At 41.5% G+C, this 25,100-nt stretch overlaps 3 protein-coding genes across 5 annotated transcripts; 2 read left to right on the forward strand and 1 right to left on the reverse strand.

The window, feature by feature from the left end:
• On the forward strand, positions 1-14,697 carry vwa5b2 (von Willebrand factor A domain containing 5B2). 3 transcript variants are annotated; one of them, XM_084912818.1, is made up of 23 exons: positions 1-290; positions 586-785; positions 2,265-2,432; positions 3,615-3,821; positions 4,552-4,777; positions 4,877-5,034; positions 5,283-5,414; positions 5,502-5,626; positions 5,718-5,894; positions 6,005-6,115; positions 6,747-6,949; positions 7,872-7,986; positions 8,350-8,535; positions 9,238-9,448; positions 9,535-9,860; positions 10,215-10,452; positions 10,539-10,880; positions 10,980-11,114; positions 11,576-11,704; positions 11,783-11,833; positions 12,205-12,313; positions 13,119-13,242; positions 13,532-14,697. In XM_084912818.1, the coding sequence occupies exons 3-23, from the start codon at positions 2,294-2,296 to the stop codon at positions 14,291-14,293; spliced, it is 4,206 nt and encodes a 1,401-aa protein (XP_084768944.1). In that variant the 5' UTR covers positions 1-290; positions 586-785; positions 2,265-2,293; the 3' UTR covers positions 14,294-14,697. The 3 variants fall into 3 exon arrangements, with proteins under 3 accessions (XP_084768944.1, XP_084768943.1, XP_084768945.1); XM_084912817.1 differs by having other exon boundaries at positions 11,576-11,833; XM_084912819.1 differs by lacking the exon at positions 11,783-11,833.
• On the reverse strand, positions 14,688-18,988 carry alg3 (ALG3 alpha-1,3- mannosyltransferase). The gene is made up of 9 exons (XM_084912820.1): positions 18,733-18,988; positions 18,166-18,265; positions 17,934-18,081; positions 17,425-17,585; positions 17,133-17,253; positions 16,816-17,021; positions 16,374-16,451; positions 15,761-15,904; positions 14,688-15,671 (listed from the first exon to the last, which is right to left on the reverse strand). The coding sequence occupies exons 1-9, from the start codon at positions 18,962-18,964 to the stop codon at positions 15,491-15,493; spliced, it is 1,371 nt and encodes a 456-aa protein (XP_084768946.1). The 5' UTR covers positions 18,965-18,988; the 3' UTR covers positions 14,688-15,490.
• On the forward strand, positions 18,934-23,345 carry mul2 (mitochondrial E3 ubiquitin protein ligase 2). Its single transcript, XM_084912821.1, has 6 exons — positions 18,934-19,058; positions 20,395-20,546; positions 21,543-21,630; positions 21,756-21,876; positions 21,974-22,205; positions 22,318-23,345. Exons 2-6 carry the CDS (start codon positions 20,430-20,432, stop codon positions 22,792-22,794), a joined length of 1,035 nt encoding a protein of 344 aa, XP_084768947.1. The 5' UTR covers positions 18,934-19,058; positions 20,395-20,429; the 3' UTR covers positions 22,795-23,345.
• The last annotated feature ends 1,755 nt before the right edge of the window (positions 23,346-25,100 follow it).

A 25,100-nucleotide genomic window follows, 5' to 3' on the forward strand; every position in this document is an offset into this window, starting at 1 on the left:
AAATGTAGACTGGAGGACAAAAACCTGTTCCTTCCTTGGTGTCACCTCCCCATGCCTACTGCTGGTGCTTCTGCTGCTTCTGACTGACCTGTTGGGAGAGGCAGAACACATCACCCCCCCCTTCCTCTCCCTAGCCAAACCATTAGCCATGAATTATGGTGCTGCTACCATCACGGCCAATTGTCTGGATAAAAAGCAGGCTCTGCCTCACTTACCGATCTGAGCTTTTGCCTCAACATCAGGTTCCTGATCATAGTTTCCGATCATCCCCTTGGCTCAGGTCAAAGCAGGTAAGCAAATGACATTTCACATAACAGGAAATGTGGGTCCGTGTGGAGATGCATGCTGGTGATTGATAGCAGCAGTGAGACCTGTTGTTAATCTGAAAGAGTCGTTTTAATGCGTTGCCAGGCAATGAAAACACATTTGTACAGACTTTATGTAGCTACAGTAGATGCATGAATGGGCCAAATAATCAGTTGTACATGAAGATGTTTTTATCAGCTATTAGCTTTGTACCATATTTGTTGTTCATTCATGCATATGCATTTATGACAGTGCTTTGTGACTTGACTTTCTTTATAGGGCAACTGCTGGATTTATGGACAGAGGCAAGGAGAGACAGAGGAGGGAGAGAGAGAGACAGAGAGGGAGGGAGGGAGAGCAGAAAGCAGTATCTGTTAACAGGAAAACTCCTAACGTATCACTTGGGAAACCCGCAAGCAGATGTGGTGGCGGAGTGATGCAGGGACTGGACAGAGAGGCAAATTAGCAGACACAGCACAGTAAGTGTTCCTGGACGATTATTTTGCTTGTTATCTGGGGATTGTAACTGTCATGAGGAGACTGCAGTGTTGCCCAGAGCCAATTCGCAACCACCTCTGCTACTGCAAACACCGGACTGCTTGATTAAATCTTGGCAAACAAACACAGAATCATCACTTTCTAAGATTTCAGTCTACTTTTAATGCATACAGTTTCAATAGTGGGTGCCATGACGACTTTTTCATGCACCTGAATATGTTACAGGATATGTTGCAGTATTTGTTCTCATATTTCATATATATATATATATATATATATATATATATATATATATATATATATATATATATATATATATATATATATAGAGAGAGAGAGAGAGAGAGAGAGAGAGAGAGAGAGAGAGATATACTTGTTTCAGGCACAACTCTTGAAGGTTAATATGTACATGCATACATAATTTTCATCTTTATTCTACAATATGTATTATATGCATGCACACACTTACTGTGTAAAGATGTCATTATCTGTGTCTTACTTTTTTTGTCAGCAATAAACCTAAACAGATCTTCTATCACGATTATTCATTAGCTTTGTCAGAGATCTTGTTCTGAATAGCCCAAAGAGGGCCGCTGTTGTACTTTTCCTTTCACGTGTGTTCTAGCAGTATTACTTTGCCCTACTTTGACAAACCAGGCATTTATTTGCTTGTTATGCACTGAGAGCACAGTAGCCAGATGGAGGCTGTTGATCTTGTTAGAAAGGTAGATGTGAAAAGACCATTACCTTGATCACAGCAAACACACACACAGACGCACGCACACAAATGCACCCATGTGTGCATACTCAAACACACGTACATACACACACACACAGAGTTTAGTTCACCCTACCACTCACTAAGTAAGCTATACATAGGTTTCAGCACCTGTTGCACTTACAGTTATTAAGTGATCAGTCATGAAGACTTATTGAGTACAGTTTTAATTACATACATGAAAATTAGGACATATCTTAACAAGTTTTAATACTGTATTATTTCTTCCTGCAGTTAGAAAAGACTGAAGTAAGTATGGCACTGCAGTTTTAAGAACATGTGGCTTTGCATAGAGATTAGCAGCTGATTGCAAATGCTAGGCATGATGCATAACGGAGCAAGTGCTGACCCTCAGTGTTAATGATTAACCAAGCCTGTTATACTCCAGCTATCACAGTTGGTTGCTACGAGCTTGAGGAGACACGATAGGATGTTAGATTGCCAATAACTGATATGCCTGCACATATAAAGAAATATATGGCCTGCGTTGTGTATACACATAAAATTGTGAACTTATCTGTTTTTGTTTAGTGTTAATTTATGCAGCAAAAATCAGGTCTGATTTACAAGGATCATTGTAATTGTGCTCTGAATAGAAAATGAGAGAATTTAAATGCACACTCACATGTTCCCCTTCCTGTTTGTGCTGGTCATTTGTGTACCTGTGTTTTGATCCAACCAGCAGGGCAGAGGCTTAATTTTACAGAAAAGATGGTGGGGCTGAGAAACCGCTCTACATGGGAACCACTGCTACTCAAAGCCTCCTGCATCAAATCTTGTGCTAATGGTTGCTCCATGGGCATCACTGCGCACCTTACCTATGCCAACGCTGACATAGAGTCTGTAGAAGGTGAGTACTAACTGCCAAGTTTAGTGTAGCTAAACTGTGATATTATAATATACCATGAGACACAAGAAAAAGAGTTTTTGAGTGCAAAGGATAATGATAATCCCAGATTAAAAATGGGAGTGGGACAAGACTTGGCCCGTGAGGAACACCAGATACTTTGAAGTAAAGATGAAGAGTAAAAATCAACAAATCTCTTTCATGTTTATTTGTACTTTATCATTATCAAAGACATCTAAAACCAACATGACCAAAACTGGCCATTCGATGAAATAAACAAGCAAACATACAATAGTAGTGTGACTATTAATTTTCTGTATATTCAGAATAACTGACAAGTTTTTTACTTCCTTTAATAATCAGGAGCCCCTGTATGAATGTTCCAGAAGACTGAACATAGTATTTGCTTTGCCCCTATTAAATTTGTTCAGAAAGCTGCCGCTGTCTTACACATTATATGCCACGAAGGCAGCGCAGCAGGAACTGATGGCACAAAACAACTTTAAGTCTTCTCCCTAAGGTTTCCTTGAAGTGTTTACTTTATTCAAGTAAGATTTTCTGCTTATCTTCTACTTAATGAATACCTTACAGCCAGTCAAAGTGATACACAAAAGACCTAACTTACCAAGTAAGAAGAAGAAAAGACCTCAGGTAGCCCTGACTCTGACTTAACAGTATAGCCAGATTTATTACAATAAGTGAGGAAATTAAAAAAACAAAACAAATGTGTTTGTGGGATTCATTCCTTTACGACAGAGTAAACTTAGCACAAAATGTAAGGTAAAAAGCAAAGCAATTGTTGTTTATTTTACTGCTGAAAAATATCTTTCAGTGAAAAAATATCTTGTTCTTTGAAGGAAATTTGGTTAAGGAAAGCTGGGAGAAAGACACACAGTGACCAATCTCAAGGGTAGATTTGAACCCAGGCTCTTCCATAAACCCTACAACAGCTCAGTCACCTATTCAACCCAGCGAGCTAAACTAGTATCCTGACAAAAGAAACATATTAAGGTTTTCCATATTATGTCTTACCTAAGAAGAGAACTTAAGGTATGCAACTGGCTCCAGATCCCCCGATCTTAGAAATATCTACTGTACTTATTTTACTTATGAACATTTCTTTAGCAAAAGCCTGTTTCAGTTTTATGTGTCTTAGCAGCTTGTGTGTCTGTAACCTTCATCCAGGTGTGTTCATATACCCTCTCGGTGAAAAGGAGGTTGTGGTGGGCTTTGAAGCCGTGATCGCAGGCCGGTTGGTTGGGGTCCAGATCCAAAGCCGAGGAAAGTTAAAGGACTGCTGTTTGGATTGCTGCCCTGGAGTTAGTCTTGAAGGGAATGGCCTGGAGTGGGGCTGCTGTGGGAGCCCCAGTCTAGACATGCAATGCACCAACGGTGAGGAGGAGGATGGAAGAATGCTGTGAAGGCAAAAATATTATGTTGAAGTTGTTACATTTTTCTCTGATACAATTTCAGAATTGTAAGGAATTAAACATTAGAGTTATACCAGCTTGCATTTAAATATATATAATATTATAAATGATATATAATATTATTTATGGATACTGCTACAGACATGATTCATTGCTTCTCTCCTTGCAGACAGTCTAGCGCAGACGTAGAGAGGGCTATCTGAAAAAGCCATCTTTACACTTGTGAAATGCGTATATTTAGTTTGAAAAGCCCTTGATGCTGATGCTGATGCTGCATGACACTAAAGCAATAAAATCGGCTTTTAGCTTATAATAAAAATGTTTTATATAACTGCAAAACATTTGTGTACTGATGCTGCAGTAACAATGTGGCTTCAGTACGGTAAGTCCCTTCTGTGTCAGATGAGGAAGGCCATCTGATCTGGATCCCTGCCTAATGTTGTAACGGCATTCACTTAGTAGAAACATATCTACTTAACTGCAGACCACAGAACAGTTTATTTAATTCAGCTGATGGTGATGGGTTATTCTGAGTAAATACCACCAATTAATGTGCGTTTGTGTGCTAGGTTTTTAATCATGTGTTCTTTTCACATTCATCTACATGTATTTTCATATTTATTAATGATGTCGCAGACAGTCTTGAAAATTTAACATAAGGTTCTAACACAACATTGTATTTTGGGCTTTAGGACATCTGATCCTGGATGAGGACCTGGAGAGAACCACTTTCATCGTGGGCACCGGAGTCATTGGCCCCATGGATATAGTGTCGATCATCATAAGCACGACACTAGAACTTCCCACATTAGAAAACGGAGCCATTCGGATTGTCTACCCCACACTCCTTACCCCGCTTGTCACTGGGAAAATGACTCCAAGCAAGAGTGAAAGTGGAGGGAAGTCTGATGAAACTGGGTATTTATCAGACGTGGACTCCTGATTTCCCCCCCACTTCTTTCATATTATTTTCCTAAAAAACTTCCCATTGTGCGCCTTTTTTTCTTGTTTTTGTAGGGCGACCAGTTGTTTTGGTGCCACCTCAGGAAAACAAGATCGGATCGTGCACTCTCAGCAGCAGTGTGCACACGCCATCTTCACCAGCCCAGCTGTCAACCTGGCACCTTATGAGCTGAACTTCCAGCTGCTGGTCAGAGGGGCCTGTCTACTGGCTGGTACTGCCTGTCTCCTCAAATAAGGCTGATTCAGTGGTTTTCATCTCAACCATTATGAAATATGAGAACAGCAGGCAATCTCATTACTGAATAAAATGAATAGCTTCATAGGCGATCTCAGTCCAAACACAGCCAGACGATGAAACAGATTTAATCTTCACTAGTGTGTGCTGTAAAGAAAAATTAACTCATTCAAAACATTGTAATATGTTTACTGATTTTCATTTTTTGCCTCTCTTTATTGATAGGACTGGAGAGCCCTACTCACGCTCTGAGGGCAGATGCAGATCCAAGTGCCCAAAGTGCCTCTGCCACCTACATCACCTTGGCACAGGAGCATCCCTATGACAGACACATAGAGATTATTTTGCACCTCAGCGGTGAGCAATGACAAAGTGGTTTGGGAAGGTCTGAACTTTTCATTGCTGTGATTTTCTTTTTATTCTGACTTTTAAACCCTTCCTCAGAACCTCACAGCCCCTTGGTCATCTTAGAGAGAGGCAGGCTCTCCTTCAGCCAATATGAACAGCAAATCTGCTCCCGTCGAGATTTCATCCGATGCACCCGCAAGGATTCAGAACCTGAAAGAAAGGTTTGTTCGTTTTTTCCTGCTGTCAAGCATTTAAATACATCTTTCTCAAGACGTTAAGCTTTCATTGCTGATTTTCCTTCTTCGCCTGCAGCTGGAGTTTGTCAGGAAGCGATACCACAAAGACATTCTGTGCAGCCCCGTGTTGATGCTAAATTTCTGCCCCGACTTGCTGCGTGAACCTCTGGAAGTGCACAAAGCCACCAGGGAGCTGCTATTTCTCATTGATCGCAGTGGCAGCATGAGTGGCGCCAACATCCAGCGTGTGAAAGTGAGCAGTAGTCAAAAGCATGCAAATAAAACATGAAGTTCAGATTTGAGAATGTATATATATGTATATGACTCTGGCTCCATCCTGTATATGCTTTCTTATTCTGACAGGAAGCCATGGTGGTGGCACTCAAGAGTCTACCTTCTGGCACAATGCTCAACATTGTGGGATTTGGTACCACCATCAAGCCCCTGTTCACCTCCAGCAAGCTTTGCACTGATGTCAGTATTACCTAGTGAGCTTTGTTAGATTAGGAAATTCCCTGAATTGGGTATTTTTAAAAGATTTTCAGTGTTTTTCATGATATCTGTGAATCCCTTCCAGTAAACGAGAACACACGGAGCATTTGGATGATGTTTTTCTGAACACAAAATGTCATTCAGTCGTTCAGGACTATCTGTTCTGTTTTCTACTCTCTAATCAGGCAATAGGTCAGTTCTTGGGTTGCCTTAGTAGCAGAGTATCAGGTTTTATCCAGACCCGGGGCTGCAAGCACAAACAGTCTTTCCACATTCTCCTCGCCATATGGTGGCCTTTCATGCATTTTCACTTAGGCAGGACGTGTCCCTCCATCTCCTGCTCTGACAGCTATGTTTATCCACCGTGTGAACTGAGGTCATTTTAAGGCAGGTGCTAATGTGTGTTTGTTTGTGCTGTCTTTATTAGAGAAGGGTTGATTTAATTTGTTGCTTCCCTCACAGGCTAATTAGTGCATCTGATAACAAACAGTAAATTTATCCTGGCAACATGTTTGCACAGGCGCTGCGGTTCGACAGGAGTTGTTTGCTTCTCCCTCCTTTACTCAGGATCTGATTGCATCCCCACTTTAATCACTTGTGTGTTTGCGTGCAGGTCACACTAACTCAGGCCTACGAGTACGTCCAGAGGATGAGAGCTGACATGCGAGGCACCAACCTGCTGGGGGCGCTCTTCTGGGTCTATCAACAGCCCATGCAGCGCTCGTACCCTCGCCAGGTCTTTATTATTACAGATGGATCCATCAGCAATGTAGCTAGAGTGCTGGAGCTAGTACGCAGAAACGCGTGTGCTGGCAGGTATGGATATCATGTGCGAAGGAGGGTACAGAGGGAGCAGCTAGTTATCTATCATGACAAGAAACAGATAAAACTGACAATAGTTGCAACAGCTGGTTAATAAAAATGCATTATTAAATAAACCATTAAATCAGTGAGGTTAGGAAGCAGGAGATAAGTAAAGGAGAGTGAATGGAGGCAGAACCAGGTGAATAACATGACAGAGACAGTATATGGGGGAGGACAGCAAGAGAAACGGAGCGTGGACCCAAGCAAACAGTGATCATAAAGACCTGAGAGCAAAGCTCTGTGGAAGAAAGAAAAGAAAGGCTTGAAGTATTTTTCAGCCCCGCCCAGTAATCCCGCTAAGTGCTCTCCTCTGCAGTAAGAGTCACGCCCCTCTGGTTTTCCCCAGATGCAGAATGACTCCATTTATGCCTTATTAGTATTCGCCTGTCGGACTGACTTTCTCCACTGTAATTTTTCGCTGTTCTTTAGCAAACTATGAACACGTTTGTTCGTTTCTTTATTCTTATGGAAAACATCTAATTCTGCCCAGTGTTAATTAGATTGCCATCTCACTGCAGCCTGCAGCTGAGAAGGTGTTGTACATCATTTTGAGCTTCTGTTTCCATATTTAGCCGGCCAGACTGCTGCTCAAGAACTCAGCCTTTTTCAATTATTCCGTCCCCTGAGCCATTTAAACTCTTAGCTAGCCAAATGGCTGGTGATCTCCACCAGTGTCTGTTTGATGACTCTACATTTTCTATTTGTAAGCGACATAGAAGCAACATTTTTGGTTATTTTCAGGCTACTTCAATAGACATAAAAAATAAACTGTTATAACACAAACAGTGAAAATCATCCACAATTTAATATCATAATTAAATTTTCTCTTGTGACGTGATAAAAATGTAATGTACACACTGTATCACCTTTGCAGATGCTTTGGCCTAGGCCTTGGTCCACGAGCCTGCAGGAGACTCCTGCAGGGCGTTGCCAAACTGACAGGAGGGACTACAGAGTTCTTGGATGATGAGGAGAGACTCCAGCCCAAGGTCAGCAGCGCTGCAGCACTGCCACCTATTGGAGTGAAAAGAATTGCAAATTAATTAAAAGCAAAGTCTTGAAAGAATACATATGTAAACCTTGGGGCATTACATTAGCATTTCAGCATAGAGAAAAGCAACTAGCAGTCGTAAAGTGTAATAACTACTCAAGCATTTAAGTATAATTTAGAGTTATTTTACTTTAGTATTTTCATAGTATGGCTTTTACAGTTAGTTTAACAACTGTTAGCCATTGAAGATATACATGTATAAGTTTAAGTTTACCAATTTTTTAGCTTATGACAAATCACGGAAAAAGTGTTTTTTCAATTAGTTTGATAAGTTTACTTCTTCTCCCCATTTCTGCAACAGTTAATCAAGTCCCTGAAGAAGGCCTTTGAACCTGTTCTGACTGATGTGCGGATCGACTGGTATCTGCCAGAAAACATGGAGGCTCTTCTTACACCCAATGAAATCCCTCCACTCTACCCCGGGAATCGCCTCATAGGATACTGCACGCTTTACGACATGACCAGTTTCAAAGCAAAAAATGCAGAGGTATTACTCTGTGTGCATTACCATGTAAAATATTAAGTCAGCACTTATTTGTTTATGTTGCTTCAAGTGAGTCAAATGTTATTGTATTTTTTACTGTGTTCTTGAGCAAGAGTTCTCCAGGGTTTCTGAAACTCTTGCAGAGTTTATCTTTGGACATTTGCTGATTTTTCGCTCATTGTTAGTCCAGTCCTTGTAGCTGACCAACGTTAGAGCTATAACTGACCTATGAATCATTCAATCATAAATAACACACCAAACTAAATGGATGAACCAGTCTTGCGTCTCCACATAACAGACAACTTAGCAAAGAACAAATGTTAAATTGTATCTTTAGGCACTTTGTTCCCATTCCTTTAGTTGAATCTATGACAAATGTCAAAGATAACACAGTTTGGCAGGGATAAAGTATTATTTTTGCACCTGGAAACCTATTCCTGAAGAACGCTGCCCATAGTTCAGGCTATGTTAGAGAAAAAAAGATCGTCATACCAAATATTGACTTTGTAGAATTCTAATGAGCTTCAAACTCTTTCTTTTTGCTTTATAAGCTGTATTTTTGTACATGTATATTTTAATACATTGCTGAAGCCATTTCCAGTTTTTCTACCAAAATATGCAGAAGTGAGGGTTGGCCCCATATTTTTGCACAGTACTGTACCATTTTTTAAAATGTAATCTTTGTATTTTATTTTTTGGCTTCAGGAACAGAGCTACAAAGATTTACTTCGTGGTTCTACGGGTTCAGTTTTTGGCCAGTCGAACGATGAGCTTTCACCTCCTCCTGCCTCTGAGCTCATGCCTGTGGTGACATGTGCAGATGGCACTGAGTTGGAGGAAGCACTGAGGGAAATTTCTAGAGAGATATCCTCTGAGTTCTCCTGTGCCAAAGACACAGACACAGGCACCAGTCCAGGTTGGTCACTCATCACGAACATTTACATTTGCCAGCACACTTTAAACCACAGTGGCTGGCTAACAACAGGCTTTTGTCCACTATAGGTGTGGAGTTGGACTGGTCCAGCGATGTGAGGAAGAGGATCCAGGAGAGCTCTTACATTCAGGAGCAGTACGTCCTCACTCGCTGCTCACTCAGCAGTGAACAAAGTCTACAAACGCAGTCCCACTCTCACATACATGCCTCAAATTCTGACGGGGCCTTTCTCTCCAGCTCTCACTGCTCTGGTCCAGTGCTCGATACAGGGTCTCTGCCCCAAGGCCTCGAGAAGATGCCTCCTCCAGAACAGAGATCATCCCTGTCTCGCTGGGCAGACTCATCGTGGCAGCAAGACCTTTCAGTCAAATCCCCGGACAGTGGGACCAAAAAAGTAAGACTAAAGACTGACAGACTTTTTTTTTTTTGGAATTTAGTAAGTAATTGGGAACACAGAGACAAAACAAGACGTGAAAATATAACAACTATATATAACTATAAAATTCTATCTTTCCTTTGGAAAAAAGGTCATATCAATTAAAAAGACTGCTTATTTGAGTCATGTACAGCTGAAGCACACAGTCAGTATATCACAGGAGGTCGCTGCAAAGTTATTCTTGCAACATGGCAAATACATTTTAATCTAATGACCGTAACATACTGAACATTTTGATATATATCACTGCAGAGAAAAGCAAAATGATACCCAAACCTACTTCTCTTTGCTTGTCCCCCCTTTTACAACCAGAAAGGGTGTCTGGATGGAGCTGAGGAGTCTCGTAGGAGACAAAAAGCACTAGCACGTTCGACGATGGCAGCGCGAAGTTTTTCGTCCCCCCAGGGTGAATTAGAGATGCATCGGCTGAGAAGGGCTCTGGAGAGGGTCTCCTTTGACCAAACACTGGGAGGGAAGCTGGAAGAAAGTGACGGGGAGACAAAGCCAACACCACGAGGGACAGCGTCCCACAGAAGCCTCACCGACTCCAGTATGTTTCATTGCAAAGAAAATAGGATCATATTTATTTATTCAGTCCCGTAAAATTTCTATCCTATTTTTCGCTCTGCCCCTTAGATGGACTCTTGTTTCCCGCCTCCCCTCTGGACTGGGACAGTTTCACAGATCCAGAGTATCTCTTCACTGCTGTCCCGCCTGACAGTCCTCCCCCAGGCCAGTGCCGTTCCCTTATTCATGGTGTCCTGAGTGGCAGGCCTGTGTCCTGGGAGGTCACTGTAGACCTGGGGCACCTCTGGACCCCTGAGAGTCAGGACATTGAAGTAAGTGGGGTATATGGAAGGGGAGGTGAAGAAGGAAGAGGAGGGAAATCGTGGCAGGAGATCATTCACCAACTGACCGCTCGCTCAGTTATAAGAGACTTTGAGAAAATGGCAGAGAAAGAGAGCGACATTGGACATGGTGGGCGGTTTACCGGTTGCTTTTTCCTACTGATTAATGTGCCGTTATCTCCAAACTACTGTGCATCTCTTACTATTCCTCTGTTTGATGGCTTCTTAGGCTCAGCGAAGCGATATCGTACAAAGGCTATCCAGACAAGTAAGCACTGTAACATCATCTGTATGTACACAGCCTTCACTACCACTGACAGCAATCCCAACAAAGGCTTGGCTGACGTGGATGTGCAAACCACAGGTGTGCCACCCACCAACACACGTACACAGAATAAACTCTCAGCTCAACTTTCATCCAGGAAGTTTTGTTTACTTGTCAATGATAATAAGATATCTGTAAAGAACAATTCTGATCTCCTCATTGGTGTTATGAGGAATCAAGCATTAGAATTTGTCTTCTCTTTGAAGCCTGGTTTTATGTGTATGCTAGTTTAGAGCGTGCAGCTTGAAATACTTTGGCAGTAACAGGTCTGTATAATTCTGTACTTGTGTCTGATCCCCCTGACCTTGATTTGGATAATGGAGGGATGGACGGACAGATGGAAGGAAAATCAATAGCTCTTCTGAATTCTCTAACTTAAGGAAAACAGTGCTAAGTGAATTACAGAAGCACCATTTATATGTTATTTTTATTTATTGTTGGATTCAGTTGATATTTTTAAGGGTCCACATTGTGTTCTGTTTATTTGTGTGTGTCTGCAGGGCTACATTTGGGAAACAGGCAGGCTTTTCAGTCAGGCATTCGTAGGCAGAGGACTTATTCTGTAGGTCTGGGCAGACGGCACACCACTGGAGACAGTGCAGAGGTGGAAGACACCTGGAACTCTACAGGTAAGAACGACCGAATGATAACAGCACCCATTTCTGTTATCAAGACTTTAGGTCATCAACAATCTTTGTATCTCTCAGACAGAGATGACACTCCTGCCTCACCCTGTAGTGTAACATCCTGGGACTCTAGTAAGTACTGCTGTCCGTTCGCTCAGGGAAAACTCTGGTGTAAGTAGTCTCGAGGATCGAGGCTTCTGAAGAGAAAGCTGTGGTGAGAAGGAGAAAAAGGAGGACCCCTCTCCCCCGACTCCATTACACACACAACTTGTGAAGAAGCTCTTAAAGGATCAGTTCATCTAAATAAATCTTCCTTAACTTTATTGGTATCCAATCGCACAGACATATTTGCTTTTATTCATTTAGTTCCAGATCCATGTAAAAGACCTGTGATCAGTTTTGTTTAATCTGGATGAGCTGAGCCTTTAAGCACAATCAGAAAACACCACTTTTATCACTGAGCTGATAAAACAATACAATTTAATGTTTTAATGTCATCCCAGGTGTAGGGGGCAGCTCCTACTACACTGCAGCCATGGCAACAGGCACCCCGAGCACTCGCTCACAGCGATCTATAGAGAGCAAGTCAATGGAGAGCTTCTTTGGCACCAGGTAAGACTTTCATATTAAACTCTTTTAACAGTTTGTGTGAGACTGACAAAGATGCAATAAAATAAACAGCATGAAAGGACTAAAAGGCGCTAAAAACCCCTAAGAAGTAAGACACGAAAACAAATACTGTAGTTTCTTGAAAAGTTCCTACTTTAAAGTTGTTCATGTATACACTCCTGTTTGTGCACATGTTACTTAAATGTAAGAAATGAGCCACAGCATCACCACTCTGTTTACCCACATCTGTAAATGTCCTGAGAGTGAATGATGGTCAATTTACTGAAGTTTAAGAGTTAATAAATATGTGAAAACAACTCGGCCCTGGAACTCATACAGCACAGACCGTAGGTTCTAACCGTGATTGATGCAGTGAATGTTGTTCAGGTCAGGGTTCATCTTTTCACGCAGGCATATGGCTGTTCACTGCAGCTGCACGCTAATTCAAACCCAACAACCCTTACACGTGACATTTCTTTAGCGACTCCCATCACAACAAAGGTTTCTAACTGCAAATTGTCAAAACTCACCGTTGTAGTGAATTCTGATGTAGATGATAAGGAAGTATTCATAGGATTTCTTTTTTGCGAGGCTCCTGTTAAATCTGACACTCTGAATCCATGTAATTTGTCTTTTGTTTAGTTAGCCGTAGTGTTCACACTGAAACAACAGTGTTATAATGACATGCAGACCACAAGGGTGTACGCACAACTCCCACATCTCCACTGGCAAATTGCACTCTCTTTAAATGTTAGACTTTTTTTTTTAGCGTACCTGTTTTGTTCTGTTTTGTTTTTTTTAATTCCAGGTTCCCGCTGGGCAGGCTCAGGTCCTCCATTTCATCAGGAAAGCAGGTGCCTGTCAAGTCCCACTGCTTATCTGCCGAGACTGAGAAACAACCTGAAAGTGAAGCTCCAGACTACCTCCCCCTGGTGAGCTGTGCCAACATGGAAAACAGTGAAGTGCTAAAGTTGTGTCCACTTTATTTGTTTACCCAGCACACAATACATACCATCAGCTCCCAAATTCATTCTGCAAACTCCTGGAGTCAGTCGACATTTAAAGGCAGAAGAACTTTGGAAAGTTAAACCACCTGCTATGACAAATAGTGTGCAAAAGAGAAACACTGCCACGTTAAAGGCAAAGTGCATTTGCAGCATCGTAATACTGTGCACTCATCTTCAAGTGTGCTCATTACCCATGTCTGTTATGACTCCTCAGGTTCGTCTGCAGCTGGCATCAGGAGCTTTTCTTCTGACTGAGATCTACTCCGACTGTGTCCAGATTCCTCTGGACCGCCTTAAAAGAGCATCGCCATACAGTCTCCACCGCCATAGTCTCAGCCCAGCCTTACGCTGCACATCTCCCAGTGCTCCATCCTTGTCCACTACTGCCAAACCTCCTGGTGCTCCCTCTGGTCACCATGTTACCTTCTCTCCTTCCGCTTGCTCCTTTGTCAGACCAGCCATTCCACCTTTCCACCACACTCCAGATGATACTCCCCTAATTTTGGAATCGAGGCTTCGCCGAAGATACCTCTCTGACCAAGACCCTGTCACCTCTCCCACTGACCTCCCCAGCTCTGAAGAGGGTTCTTTGGAGTTATCCATCAGCCCCTTTCAGAACCAGAACCTCGGCCAAGCAGACAGTGGCCGTGGGTCAGAGACAGATATATATGAAGGCTCTACACCTGAGCAAGCTTACCTCCAAGGGAGCAGCCAGTTGGCTCAAGAGGATCTGGAGGGCTCAACTTGGGCCACAGCTGTGGCCCTAGCGTGGCTAGAGCACCGGTGTGCCGGCTACTTTATGGAGTGGGAACTGGTAGCAGCAAAAGCAGACTCATGGCTGCGCTGTCAGAAGCTGCCCGAGGGACTGGACATGGCAGGACTTAAGGGAGCAGCCAGACAGCTGTTCCTGCTGCTGCGCCACTGGGATGAGAACATTCAGCTGAACATGCTGTGTTATAACCCCAATAATATGTGAGACAATCATCTCAGAGGAAACCAAGCCAACTCTGATTGTTAGCATTCTCACCATTTCCCAATGATAGTGACTCTAAATGCCTTTACATGGAAAAATCCTGTTTTATTAACTTAGGCAGTGCCAAGTTCATTCTAATACTACATGCCATAGACCAGGGGGCCTTTTATGATCAGTGTGCTTTATGCAATCACAAATATGCCTTTATCATCTAAATGGGCTTTTTGTAGTCTAGCTTTTAGTTTGCAGCCAGTATAATATACCACTATACCAAATATGTAATCACAGTTACTGTAAAATGAAGATTTTGATTATCAAGATGATTATTTGATAAATTAAACAAAGATGAGCTTTAAACAGTGAAATGATTGTTGGTTAAAATAATAAAAAAACACACTAAAATTCAACCATTTGTTGTATTGTGTAACAATGAAGACCACACGGGTTTAGTAGAATCCATTTGCCGTTTCAGTCTACTGCATGTTTCTCACATTAAATCCATCTATGAGTGCGGCCACTCACAACAGAGGATGACAAGTTACAGAAATCAGACAAACAGACTGATTGTCCACAGCTGACTTTTACACATTTGTGTAAAAATACAAAAAAACATCCCCTTCGATAGAGAATACTTATGTTTCATAACTGTGGCAGAGGAAATGCCACAAGCTTACGCTTGCTATGCAGTTATTTTAAAGCTTGGTGTTCAAGTTCTTATGCACATTATTGACACTTTCAATATACGATCATCTGAGCACCAGTAAATAAAAACTTGAGATGTTATCAGCCTACATGACTAGACCAGAGGAATTATGGACTGAGTGTAGTTGTACCACAGTAAGTGGGAATAGAGCCCATGTAATCAATTCTTTCCACACAGCATAACATCCATGACATTCTCATAGCCTCCACTCTTCTTATTTTCTATCTAAAACTAAACCTGAGAATTCTTATTTTCTCTTCTTATCTCTGCAACTGCATATTATTCCATCGTGTGGGCATCAGTCTGCACACACATGACGCATCCTTCACTTTAAGCAGTGAGAAGCTTTAAATGGCTCCTTTAATTCACTTATAAACAGTCTACCACAGCGACCGCCCTTTGCACTGGTGCTGTCAGGATCAAAGACAGGAGGATGGAGCGGGCTTGTCGTCAGCTGATTCGGCCGAATAATACTTCTGGTCCGATCAGGCCGGGGCTCAGTGGCGTTTGTCCTTAACAGCTTTCTGCTCTTGTGTTTCTGCTGCAGCTGAAAGCAAAGGTGGAGCTAGCCAGAGACATAACAGGATGATGAGGTGACAGACGTGAAGGGCAGCTGAGCTGCTGTTAGTAGAGGGATAGGTGTTCCACGAAAGCTCGATCAGACCCAGGATCAGGACCCTGCATGCAAAAATAAAACAGTTTTTCATTAAGATGTGGCAGAGTGTTCAGGGAGGTGCTATGCTTCAGGACTTATGATTCTGTCTCACCTGAGCAGATGGGCCAGCTTCTTGACACCTCCACTCCACAGCAGGTAAGGCAGCGAGTGGAAGTACCAGACGTAAAACTGGTAGTGCAATGAGCGACTGAAGCACATGCCGATGAAGTTAGAGGTGAACAGAATCAGCACAATCTGTGATTTTCAGATAAGGACAAAAAAAGGCATGTCTGGAAGATCATATGAAAAAATCTGCTAAGCATTGTTTTACCATGTCCTGTGTCCTGTAAAGAGAATGTTCAAAGCAAAGCTAATTTCAGGTGCTCACTTGTCACCAGGTTTCCCACAACAGGTAGCACCACAAGTTTTTTTGATTTTGCAGAGTTTTGGAAAAGAAAACCTTCTTTTTCCTGTGAATCTATGTCTGTCTCCTCTGGAATACAGTGGAACTTTAAGCGCTAAGTTTTTGGTTCTCTGTCCAGAAATCTTGACCCAGTTACTCAAAATAATTAAGATCCACAAATCTTGCTGAGAGGAGTTTTCTGTATGATTTTTTTCATTCTGTCAACAAGGCCTGCAGATTCATATTAACATCTAACAACAGACTACAGAAAAATATTTTTCATATTAAAGACAGGAGTAGATTGAAATGGAACAAAAGGATATGATCCACAGTGCTTTTCTGAGCTGGGATTTTCCTCTTGCCTGGTTCCTTTAGAAGTTCAAAGATGCTTTCTCCTGGTCTGGTGCCACAGAGAGAATATGGTTATTTGCCATTTTAGAGATCTAGGAGGTACGTGTGTATTAGTAAAACATATAACTTTAAAAAAAGGTTTCCGCTGCTGACTGATGAGAACTCTGAAATACCAACAATCATTTAGTGCTGTTACTAGAAATCAATTGCATTTCCTTGTGGCCTAAATGTCTCTGCAGAGTATAAAGTAGTGACAATCCTGCTGAAATCGCCTTCCAGTTTTTCATGACACCTGTCATGCATTGTCATAATGATGTGGTTTTGATCAGTATGTTATCATGCAAAGCATTTATAAATGTAAAAAGAAAACAGTGTTCCCAGTGTATCCCTGGCACATTCAAAGTCTATCTCACCTCTTCCAGCGGCGGAAGGCAAAGAGCAGCAGGGTGAGCAGATGAGCGGCCAGCAGGAGTAAGTGGAAGTAGCGATTCAAAAAGAGCCATTCTGGCAGGAAGCGCCAGTTGACCGTCCACTTGAACATGAACTGGCGGCCAAGATCAAAGGCACGGCTCATGTAACCAACGGGATTCTCTAGGAGGAAAGGGAGCCCCAACACAACCTGCCACATAAGATAAAGAAAGAGATGATAGCAAAATACAGTCATTTGCTAAAATTTACTGTGGACAGAGTACTACAGTCAAGCTGTACCTGTTTTTATGTGTATATTTACCTGTATGCCTGCACACAGCGATAACTTGGGGATCGTCTTCATTAGACCAAACTCTGACAGGAGGAGGAAAAGTAATCCAGGGGCAAAGAGAAGCACGTTCATTTTCACAGATACTGCTAAACTGTCAGAAAGAGGAAAAGATTGAGTTGTAATTTCATCTTGCTACTCTCAGGAAAAATTAACAATGACAATGTAGAAGGTATGTAACACATTAAAGATGTACAGGTGCCACTTGTTGATTTAGGGAAAGCCAATAAATGAGTATCCGCTTCAAAGAAGAGTGCACACTTGCCTGTAGAGGCCACAGCCCAGAGTCCAGTATCCATCTATGAAGAGATTGACAGCTGCAAACAGCAGCATCATGGCCACTGGGTCATTAAAGAGACGGAGCACAAAGATGGAGTGGATCCGATAGGATGCACAGCACACGAAGAAGAACACATAGGGAGGAACCTGGAGAAAAAAAAGATTTAATTATTTGTGAGATTAATTATTAGAAGAAACGCTAAAGAGATTAATTCTGCAAGTGGCTCAGAAAAAGAAGAGCTGCAAGCAGAGGAAAAGGGAGGTCTCAGTATTTTTGTGGTTCTGGCCCTGGAACCCAGAACCAGATATGCAACAGAAAACTAATGAATTAATGTGTGAGAATATTCTGAAAATAACATTAAATTTTGTTTCTGTAGGGTATAAAAGTTGAATTGCACACAAGGACACGCCCATGTTTCAATGAGCGTTTTAGCAAAATGACATGCTGCTTAATATATAGGGTTCCTGGCACATTAGTATTAACATTAGGCTCACCTTTTTGGTGCGATAGTATATTCTGAAGACAAGCAGCAGTGTGAGGAGGTAGAAAAAAGCAAAAATGTACTGGCCCAGACGGATGTTCACCCCATGGCCGGTAATGTAGTAGAGAGCTGTGAAGATGTAGACGAACCCAGCTGGGTACCTACAACAACAGTGTTCCAAATTATCTAGGAGACCTGCACTGAAAAGCGTGGTATGGAGAGAACTACATCATTTTGAAACTCACACCAAAGGGCCTGTGTCCCCTTTCAGCTGGGTGTAGTCATAGGTGCCATTGATGACTCCTTCCACTTCATCCATGTATGCTTTCCAGTCGATCTCAGTGTCTGCAGTACATAATAATATTAATAATAATGATGATGTGGATGTGAATATCTTGATGCATGCTCAACAGTCATGCTCAGTGATGACTATAGGTTCTGGAAAAGACAACTCAACCAGAACAAACAATCAATTTAAGAAGGAGAAAATATTATTGGTATTTTTCTGTTGCAGTTCCGTCTTGTATGTGGACGTGTAAAAAGTGAGCAGTTACTATGCCTTTAGAAGTTTACTTCTTGTATTTACTATTGAAACAGCTACCTTTGGTTGTATATAGTCTTAAAAGTAATGGACGTTATTTGACGTTGGGAGAGAGTAAATCATTGTATTTGGTCATGCAGTGACAGTAAATTCCCTTTGACAGGTGGCAGGCTAAGCTAACACTTTTCTGACGCTAGCTACTTAGCCTTCAGCCGCGTTCAGATAAACGTCAAAATACAATAGCGTGCTAACTAGTCGACCAGCTACTTACATGCTACTTTCTGTATGACCCACACATTGATGCCGATCTCCAGGAACCACAAAACTGAAACCACCAGCAAGGTGTATTCCGTCTTGAACAAGAGCAAGTACTTGTCCTGCCAAAGCGTATGGAGTTTCCCCCACAGCGGGGACGGGGAAACGGGAGACTTTCTCCGCACACCTCCAACTCCTGCCATGTTCGCGGCGTAGCGACGTGTACGCGGAGGCCGTAACTGACGCATGCGCCCAGACTTCGTCACGTGACAATTCTGTCACCGCACGTCAGATACACGGTGCTGCAGAGTGAATACTGGGAAGGTTTCGTTTCCTTTACAGGTATAAAAAACAAACTTATTATTAGTTCTAATTCTTGTTGAAATATATGTGTTTTATAAACTTATAAGTGTTTCTTATATGACTGTTTAAAAAAAATCTTTAGAGGTCACTGGAGCCATGGCAACGTTAGCTGGCTAGCAGCTAACTTTGTTGTAGGGAAAACGATCAGGAGAATAACAGCATGTGAACATGTTTTAAAAGGCACAGCAAAGAAATGAAACTTCAGACAATGGAAATACATTTTATTCAAGCTTTCCATCAAATAACGCGTGACTGCAGCTTGTTGAAGTTTTGATTTTAATGTCAGAGTGATCAAGAACAGCTTAAGTGTCCAAAATCATTTTCCTTCATATTATGGAGTCACATTTGTTTGTTTGCTTTTCCCATTTTTATTTGTTCTCCAGCTTTTTCTAACTCTTACCTTAATAAGCTGGTTTGTCTTTTCTGTCATATTCTATTATATTTTTGAGCTCCTGAGTCACTTTGCTGTACGCTGCATCTTGATGTTTTTGCTGCTGGACACCAGAAATAAATTTCACAGAGAAATTGTTGGAATAAATATGTCCTGTGCCTTTGATCAGACCAGAGAGAAATTTAGCAGTCTCATTGGCATCATTTTAAAATTCAATCGAAGCAGTTATGCAGCTGTTAATAATTTGTTGTTTCTTATGGTATTTCAACATAACCTCGTTTGTGCGTGGTGGCATTTTGTTGTGTTTGATTTTTGTATTATAATGTGTGTATGTATGATATATATTGTGTATGTCATTGGGATGGGCATTGCTAACCAGCTTGGGCTATGAATGTTGTGGTATATTTCCTGGTTTATGTAACACACTTCGTCCTATGTAAAAATATGTAGAGGAAGCACACAGTAAAGATGCACAGATGTAGTAAAGGAGGACATGCACAGGGCTCATGTAACAGATATGGATCTAGGGAGGTAGCTAATCTGCTGTGGTAACCCCTAAAGGGAGAAGCTGAAAAACGAGGAAGACTACCTGTTGCTAGCTTTTTATCAACATTAATCCCATATTTTTAATTCGCATTGTGAAAACAAAAGACATGCTGGTAAGTCTGTATTAGAAGAAAATAATGTTCCTCTTTATCACAAAAGGCTGCAGTGCAAAATGTATGGCAGATAATTAACACTGTACATAGTTAGAGGCTATATTATCAGTTCCTTTGTTATGTCCCACACGTACCTCAAATCAGCCAGTAATCACTGCCACATAGTGTAGGCACATCAAAGCATGTCACAACATAGCCATGAGCCCCGCAGCTGTGGGTTTACAGACAGGTGATTATTCTTTCTTCTTCTTTTATGTTTGTGCAGGTGCTCTTGGAGCCGTTACAGGAGACACAGGGCCAATGGAAGGATTCTTCGTGACAATTTCAGAGGCAGCGTGTCTTGGAGTGAGCCTTGCTCTCTCAGGCTTCTCCTTCTACCTATATAAGAAGAGCCGAACAACAATAGACAAACTCAACGTGAGTTGTTAATTTTGTGTAATTAGCTTTATTGGAAGACTAAACCTCTAAGAAGCTTCTACTTCAAACCCCTCATTAGAGATTACAGCTCATATGTTTTTGATGGAAGAGTTAAGGTCCCTTCTCAGATGTTAGTAATTTTTTCAGAGATGTGAAGAATTAATCTGGGTAGAGAAATAACACAACAGGATGTGGAGTAGTTTAAATGTATAAGGTGAGCCATATATCACAGTAACATTTAGTTTATCTTCACCATATTGCATTACACACTGTAAAAACAAACTTGCATCGCTGTTATAAAGCTGTAGGTGAGAACAGTGAGCACATCTGTGGCTATATTGCACTAAAAAGTTAAGATGGAGAATTTGGACAAAAATGCAAAAATTTGGCATTCTGAGAATAAAAACAAAATGTCAAGAATAAAACTGAAATAGTATTTTGAAGGAAAAAAAAATCAAACTTGGAAGTGTTGGCTCCATTTGTGCAAGAAGAAATAGTGGCAATGGACAGATGCAAGGGGGTGTTGTATCAGAAGATCAGGCTGCAACTGACATTTCACAGATGAACGTGAGACATTTAACGAATGACCGTTTCGTGTAAAGTTTTATTCTGTACTTCTGAAACCCGTCATCCTTTTTATTCAGTTTTTAGCTGTTTATGTTGTGCACTTTTAGTCTTTCTGTGTTTCTTGATTACATCCTGATTGTTCTTTTAGCTCATGCCATTTGCATCTGTCTTGATGTAAATCCATGAGGATCTTTTAGGGACATATCTTTTCTTTTTCTCAAACTAAACTGGTTCTTTTGAAAGATTTACTATTACAACCAGTCATTTATAGAATTAATAGCAACACTGTGATTGCTAGCACTGCACAGAAAAGTACCCATTTACAGCCAGCTGATTAACACACACCAAAGACATAAAACCACTGGGAAAGCAAATGCATGACTTATTAATTAGTCAGTCTTATTTACTGCGTGTGCTCCATGTTTCCAGAATGCTCCACGGTTACCCATAGATAAAAAACTCAAGGACATCTTGAAAGTTACTCCAGGAGCGTGTCTACGGTATGTCGTCATTGAAGGTAATCAGTCTTTTGTTTGTTTTTGATAAGGACTAGTACATTTATTTATTTTTTTAATCTGAAAACTTGTATACCGGCCTGCCTCTCATTCCCTGTTTCTGTATGCGTGCTCGTATACATTTTAGGTGGTGTAAAACCAGCTGGAAAGCCTCTCATTAGTTGGTACAACAAAGAAAATGTTGGTGTGCTGCGTAGATTCATGGTGAAAGAACACAGGCTGTTGTGGAACGGATTTTTACGTACATGGTGAGAACATCATCAGATCAAGCTGAAGTTCCAGTATCATCTAACATTTTCTCCTTATTATCAGATATGCAAACTGTTTCTCACGTTACCTTTGCAGGATGGATAATGAACGACTGTTGCATGAAAACATAGAGGCGGTGCCCTTTTTATTAGTGGGACTGGATAATACCGAAATCAGAGTCTTGTCGCCTTTACAGGCCGCTGGGCTGGACATGGAGGTCACATATGAGAAATTTCACCAGGTCAGTCACAGTTTGGGTGACCTCATGGGACAGTACTTTACTGGGGAGAAGCCAAAAGGTCAACTGGAGATCGAGGAAATGCTCAAAGTAAGTCATTCTATTCAAACTTGAATGAATTAGTGTTCACTTCATAAAGCCCAATTTGTTGTCAATATTAAAAATATATTCTTATTAATAAGTGCCACACCTTTTTTTCAAGGTGGGGACAAATCTTACAGGTGTAGGCGAGTTGAATCTGGACATAGATGGCACTCTGAGTCTCCGACCCCCTTCTAACGGTTCACAGTACTTCCTGACCCCAGCGGACTTCGACGCCCTGCAAGGGGAGAATGAAGACATTGCTTTTTGGTGGAAAGTGTTGGCCATTACTTCTGCTTTGGCAGGGGCAGCAATCATTTTCTGGGCCGGGTTACGCTACTACCGCCACCTTAAGGCTCTCAGGGAGCAGGAACGGGAAAGAAGGGAATTTAACAGACTGCAAATTAATGTACCAGACCAGGACAACCTTCAAGACGTGGCCATGTGTGTTATTTGCCTCAGTCAGCCCCGTAACTGTGTCCTGTTGGACTGTGGACACGTGTGCTGCTGCCACACCTGCTACCAGGCTCTGCCACAGCAACACTGCCCTATTTGTAGACAGAGCATTGTAAGAGTGCTACCTCTATATCAAGTCTGACGTATTTGTGGAATCGGGTCACTTCAGTAGAAGCTTCACGTCTAAATTGCTTAACTTATTAAATTCAAAATTAAATGTGAGTCATGTTGTGAAAACATTTTGTCCATAATAGAGATTTGTTGTGGGAAATATGGGGATATAAAGCAAGTCGAAAAAATGTGTAAACTTGTGCAATACAGATGTTTGTTTTGCTCAGTGCTCATGTGCCTTATTTTACCATTTTCTGCCGAGTGATGGTACTTTAAAGTAAATAGAGTGATTATTTTATAGTGCTTTCCTACCCTACCTGAGCACTCAAAGCACTTTACACAACTTCTCTCATTCACTGGTTCAAGCACTTTTTTGCTGTGATTTTTCTACGTAGGTTCTTTCTACCTAACAGTTACAGTGATTCGTACTCTGATGGATGAATCAGAGGAACTTGGGGTTAGTATCTTGATCGGGGATATTTGGCATGCAGACTGGAGCAGAGTTCAGACAGTTTAATTTCCATTCTTGTTTGTATCGGAAATTTACTGAAACCCAAATAAATCTAATGTCGAGAAGTTTTACCCTTAGAGTGTATTTAAGTGTATTTAACACATATTTGAGAATCCGTAGTGTCACTTTTAATGTGTGCATGCACACTCACACCCAGTTTATTATGTATTATGTTTGTTTGACTTCTCCTTAATGCAAATATCTTATCAGCTGATCACATGACAGACACTCAATGCATTTAGATGTTCATACATGGCCGTACTGCTTGGAGCTGATAGGAAGGCCAAAGTAACTTGTAAAACGACTCCTTAGAACCAAATTATACAGAAGAGCATCTGAATGGACACATCCAACCTTGAAGCAGATGGGCTACAGCAGCAGAAGACCACACTGGGTGCATCTTCTATGAACAAATAACAAGGAAGCAGGAAACAACCAACGCAGGACAAGAGAAGGAAAAAGACTTAATCTGATGAGTTGTGATTTTTGCTGTGACATTCAGATGGTAGGGTCAGAATTTGGTGTAAACAACATGAAAGCGTGGATCCACCCTGCCTTATATCAGCTACTCAGGCTCCTGCTGATGCTATAATTGTGTGGGGAATATAAATCTGCAGCACCTGCAGGATGCTCTCATATCATTAGACCGAAATCTCTAAGGAATGTTTCCAGCACCGTGTTGAATCTATGCCATGTAGAATTAAAGTAGCTCTGAAGGCTAAAGGGGATCCAAGTCAGTGCTACAGGAAAACTAACAGTTATTCCCCTGGAGGCTTCGGTCAACCACATGCTGAATTAAGCCTCCTATAGGAGTTTCCCATTACATATTTCCACTTGATCAAGTCGATTGATTCAAAGCTCTGGGACACACGGGATTAAGCTCAAGTATGTACAGATCGCATCATCTTATATGAGACTTGGTGACCACCTGCTCATCTTAAACATCAGGAAAGTAGTTTTGTCTTGGCCTGAACAGGCACACATTTCACAGAACTCTAAAGATGGTAGGGGTTCATGTTGGGTTTTCTAAAAACACAAATGCTTTTTTACAGCACCTGGTGTCTGAAAAGACTCGCATATAGTGAGTTATCAAGCACACTACTTCTGTCACCCCTAACCAGCAGTGTCTGTGACACGCCACCTCCAACCTTTTGCTTTTTTCCCAAGCATTGCCACAGAAAGACAAATGTTAACTAGTGTGTGTTTGAGGTGGAAGACGGCATGTGCAAGATGAAAAGTGCAGCATCAGACTCAGGTCAAAGAAGAAACGGGGCAGGTGGATCCAATAAATCTTCTTCAGTGGTCATAAGCTGGACAAATAAAAAGCTCTCTCAGCAGAATGGCAGCTGTGGTTTAATAGGACCAGACTATTACTGCAACCTCTCAGGGCATGGGAGAAAAAATGACATCTGATCTGTTTAACAGAGGATAGCAAGACTTCAGAGCAAAATTGTTGATAGGAAAACTGTCATTTATAGTATGAAAATAATTTCATTTGCTGCAAGTTGTGCAGAGCTCACCCACCTGTCAATACAAGTCATCATTTTTTTTAATTTCCAGTCATTTCTTCGACCACTAGGTGTCACTCTTTCTTCATTTGAGGTGCTGCCCGAGACACTGATTTTAGTAGAGGCTTTCCAAGTCAAATGCAATTATTGTACACTGCAAGATCCTGTTTAATCCATTCTGATAGCTGACAAACAATTTAGATGATATTATTGTTCTCTAATTGGCTCTTCTTCATGGGTGTTAATGTCGGTTGGTGGCGATGGTGAGGGTGGTACATGGAGGTGGTTCAGGCAAGTGGAACCCTTTTCAGCATTATC

Source organism: Perissodus microlepis, chromosome 18, assembly GCF_051167445.1.
Source record: "Perissodus microlepis isolate ML-2025 ecotype Zambia chromosome 18, ASM5116744v1, whole genome shotgun sequence".
Classification (NCBI taxonomy): Eukaryota; Metazoa; Chordata; class Actinopteri; order Cichliformes; family Cichlidae; genus Perissodus; species Perissodus microlepis.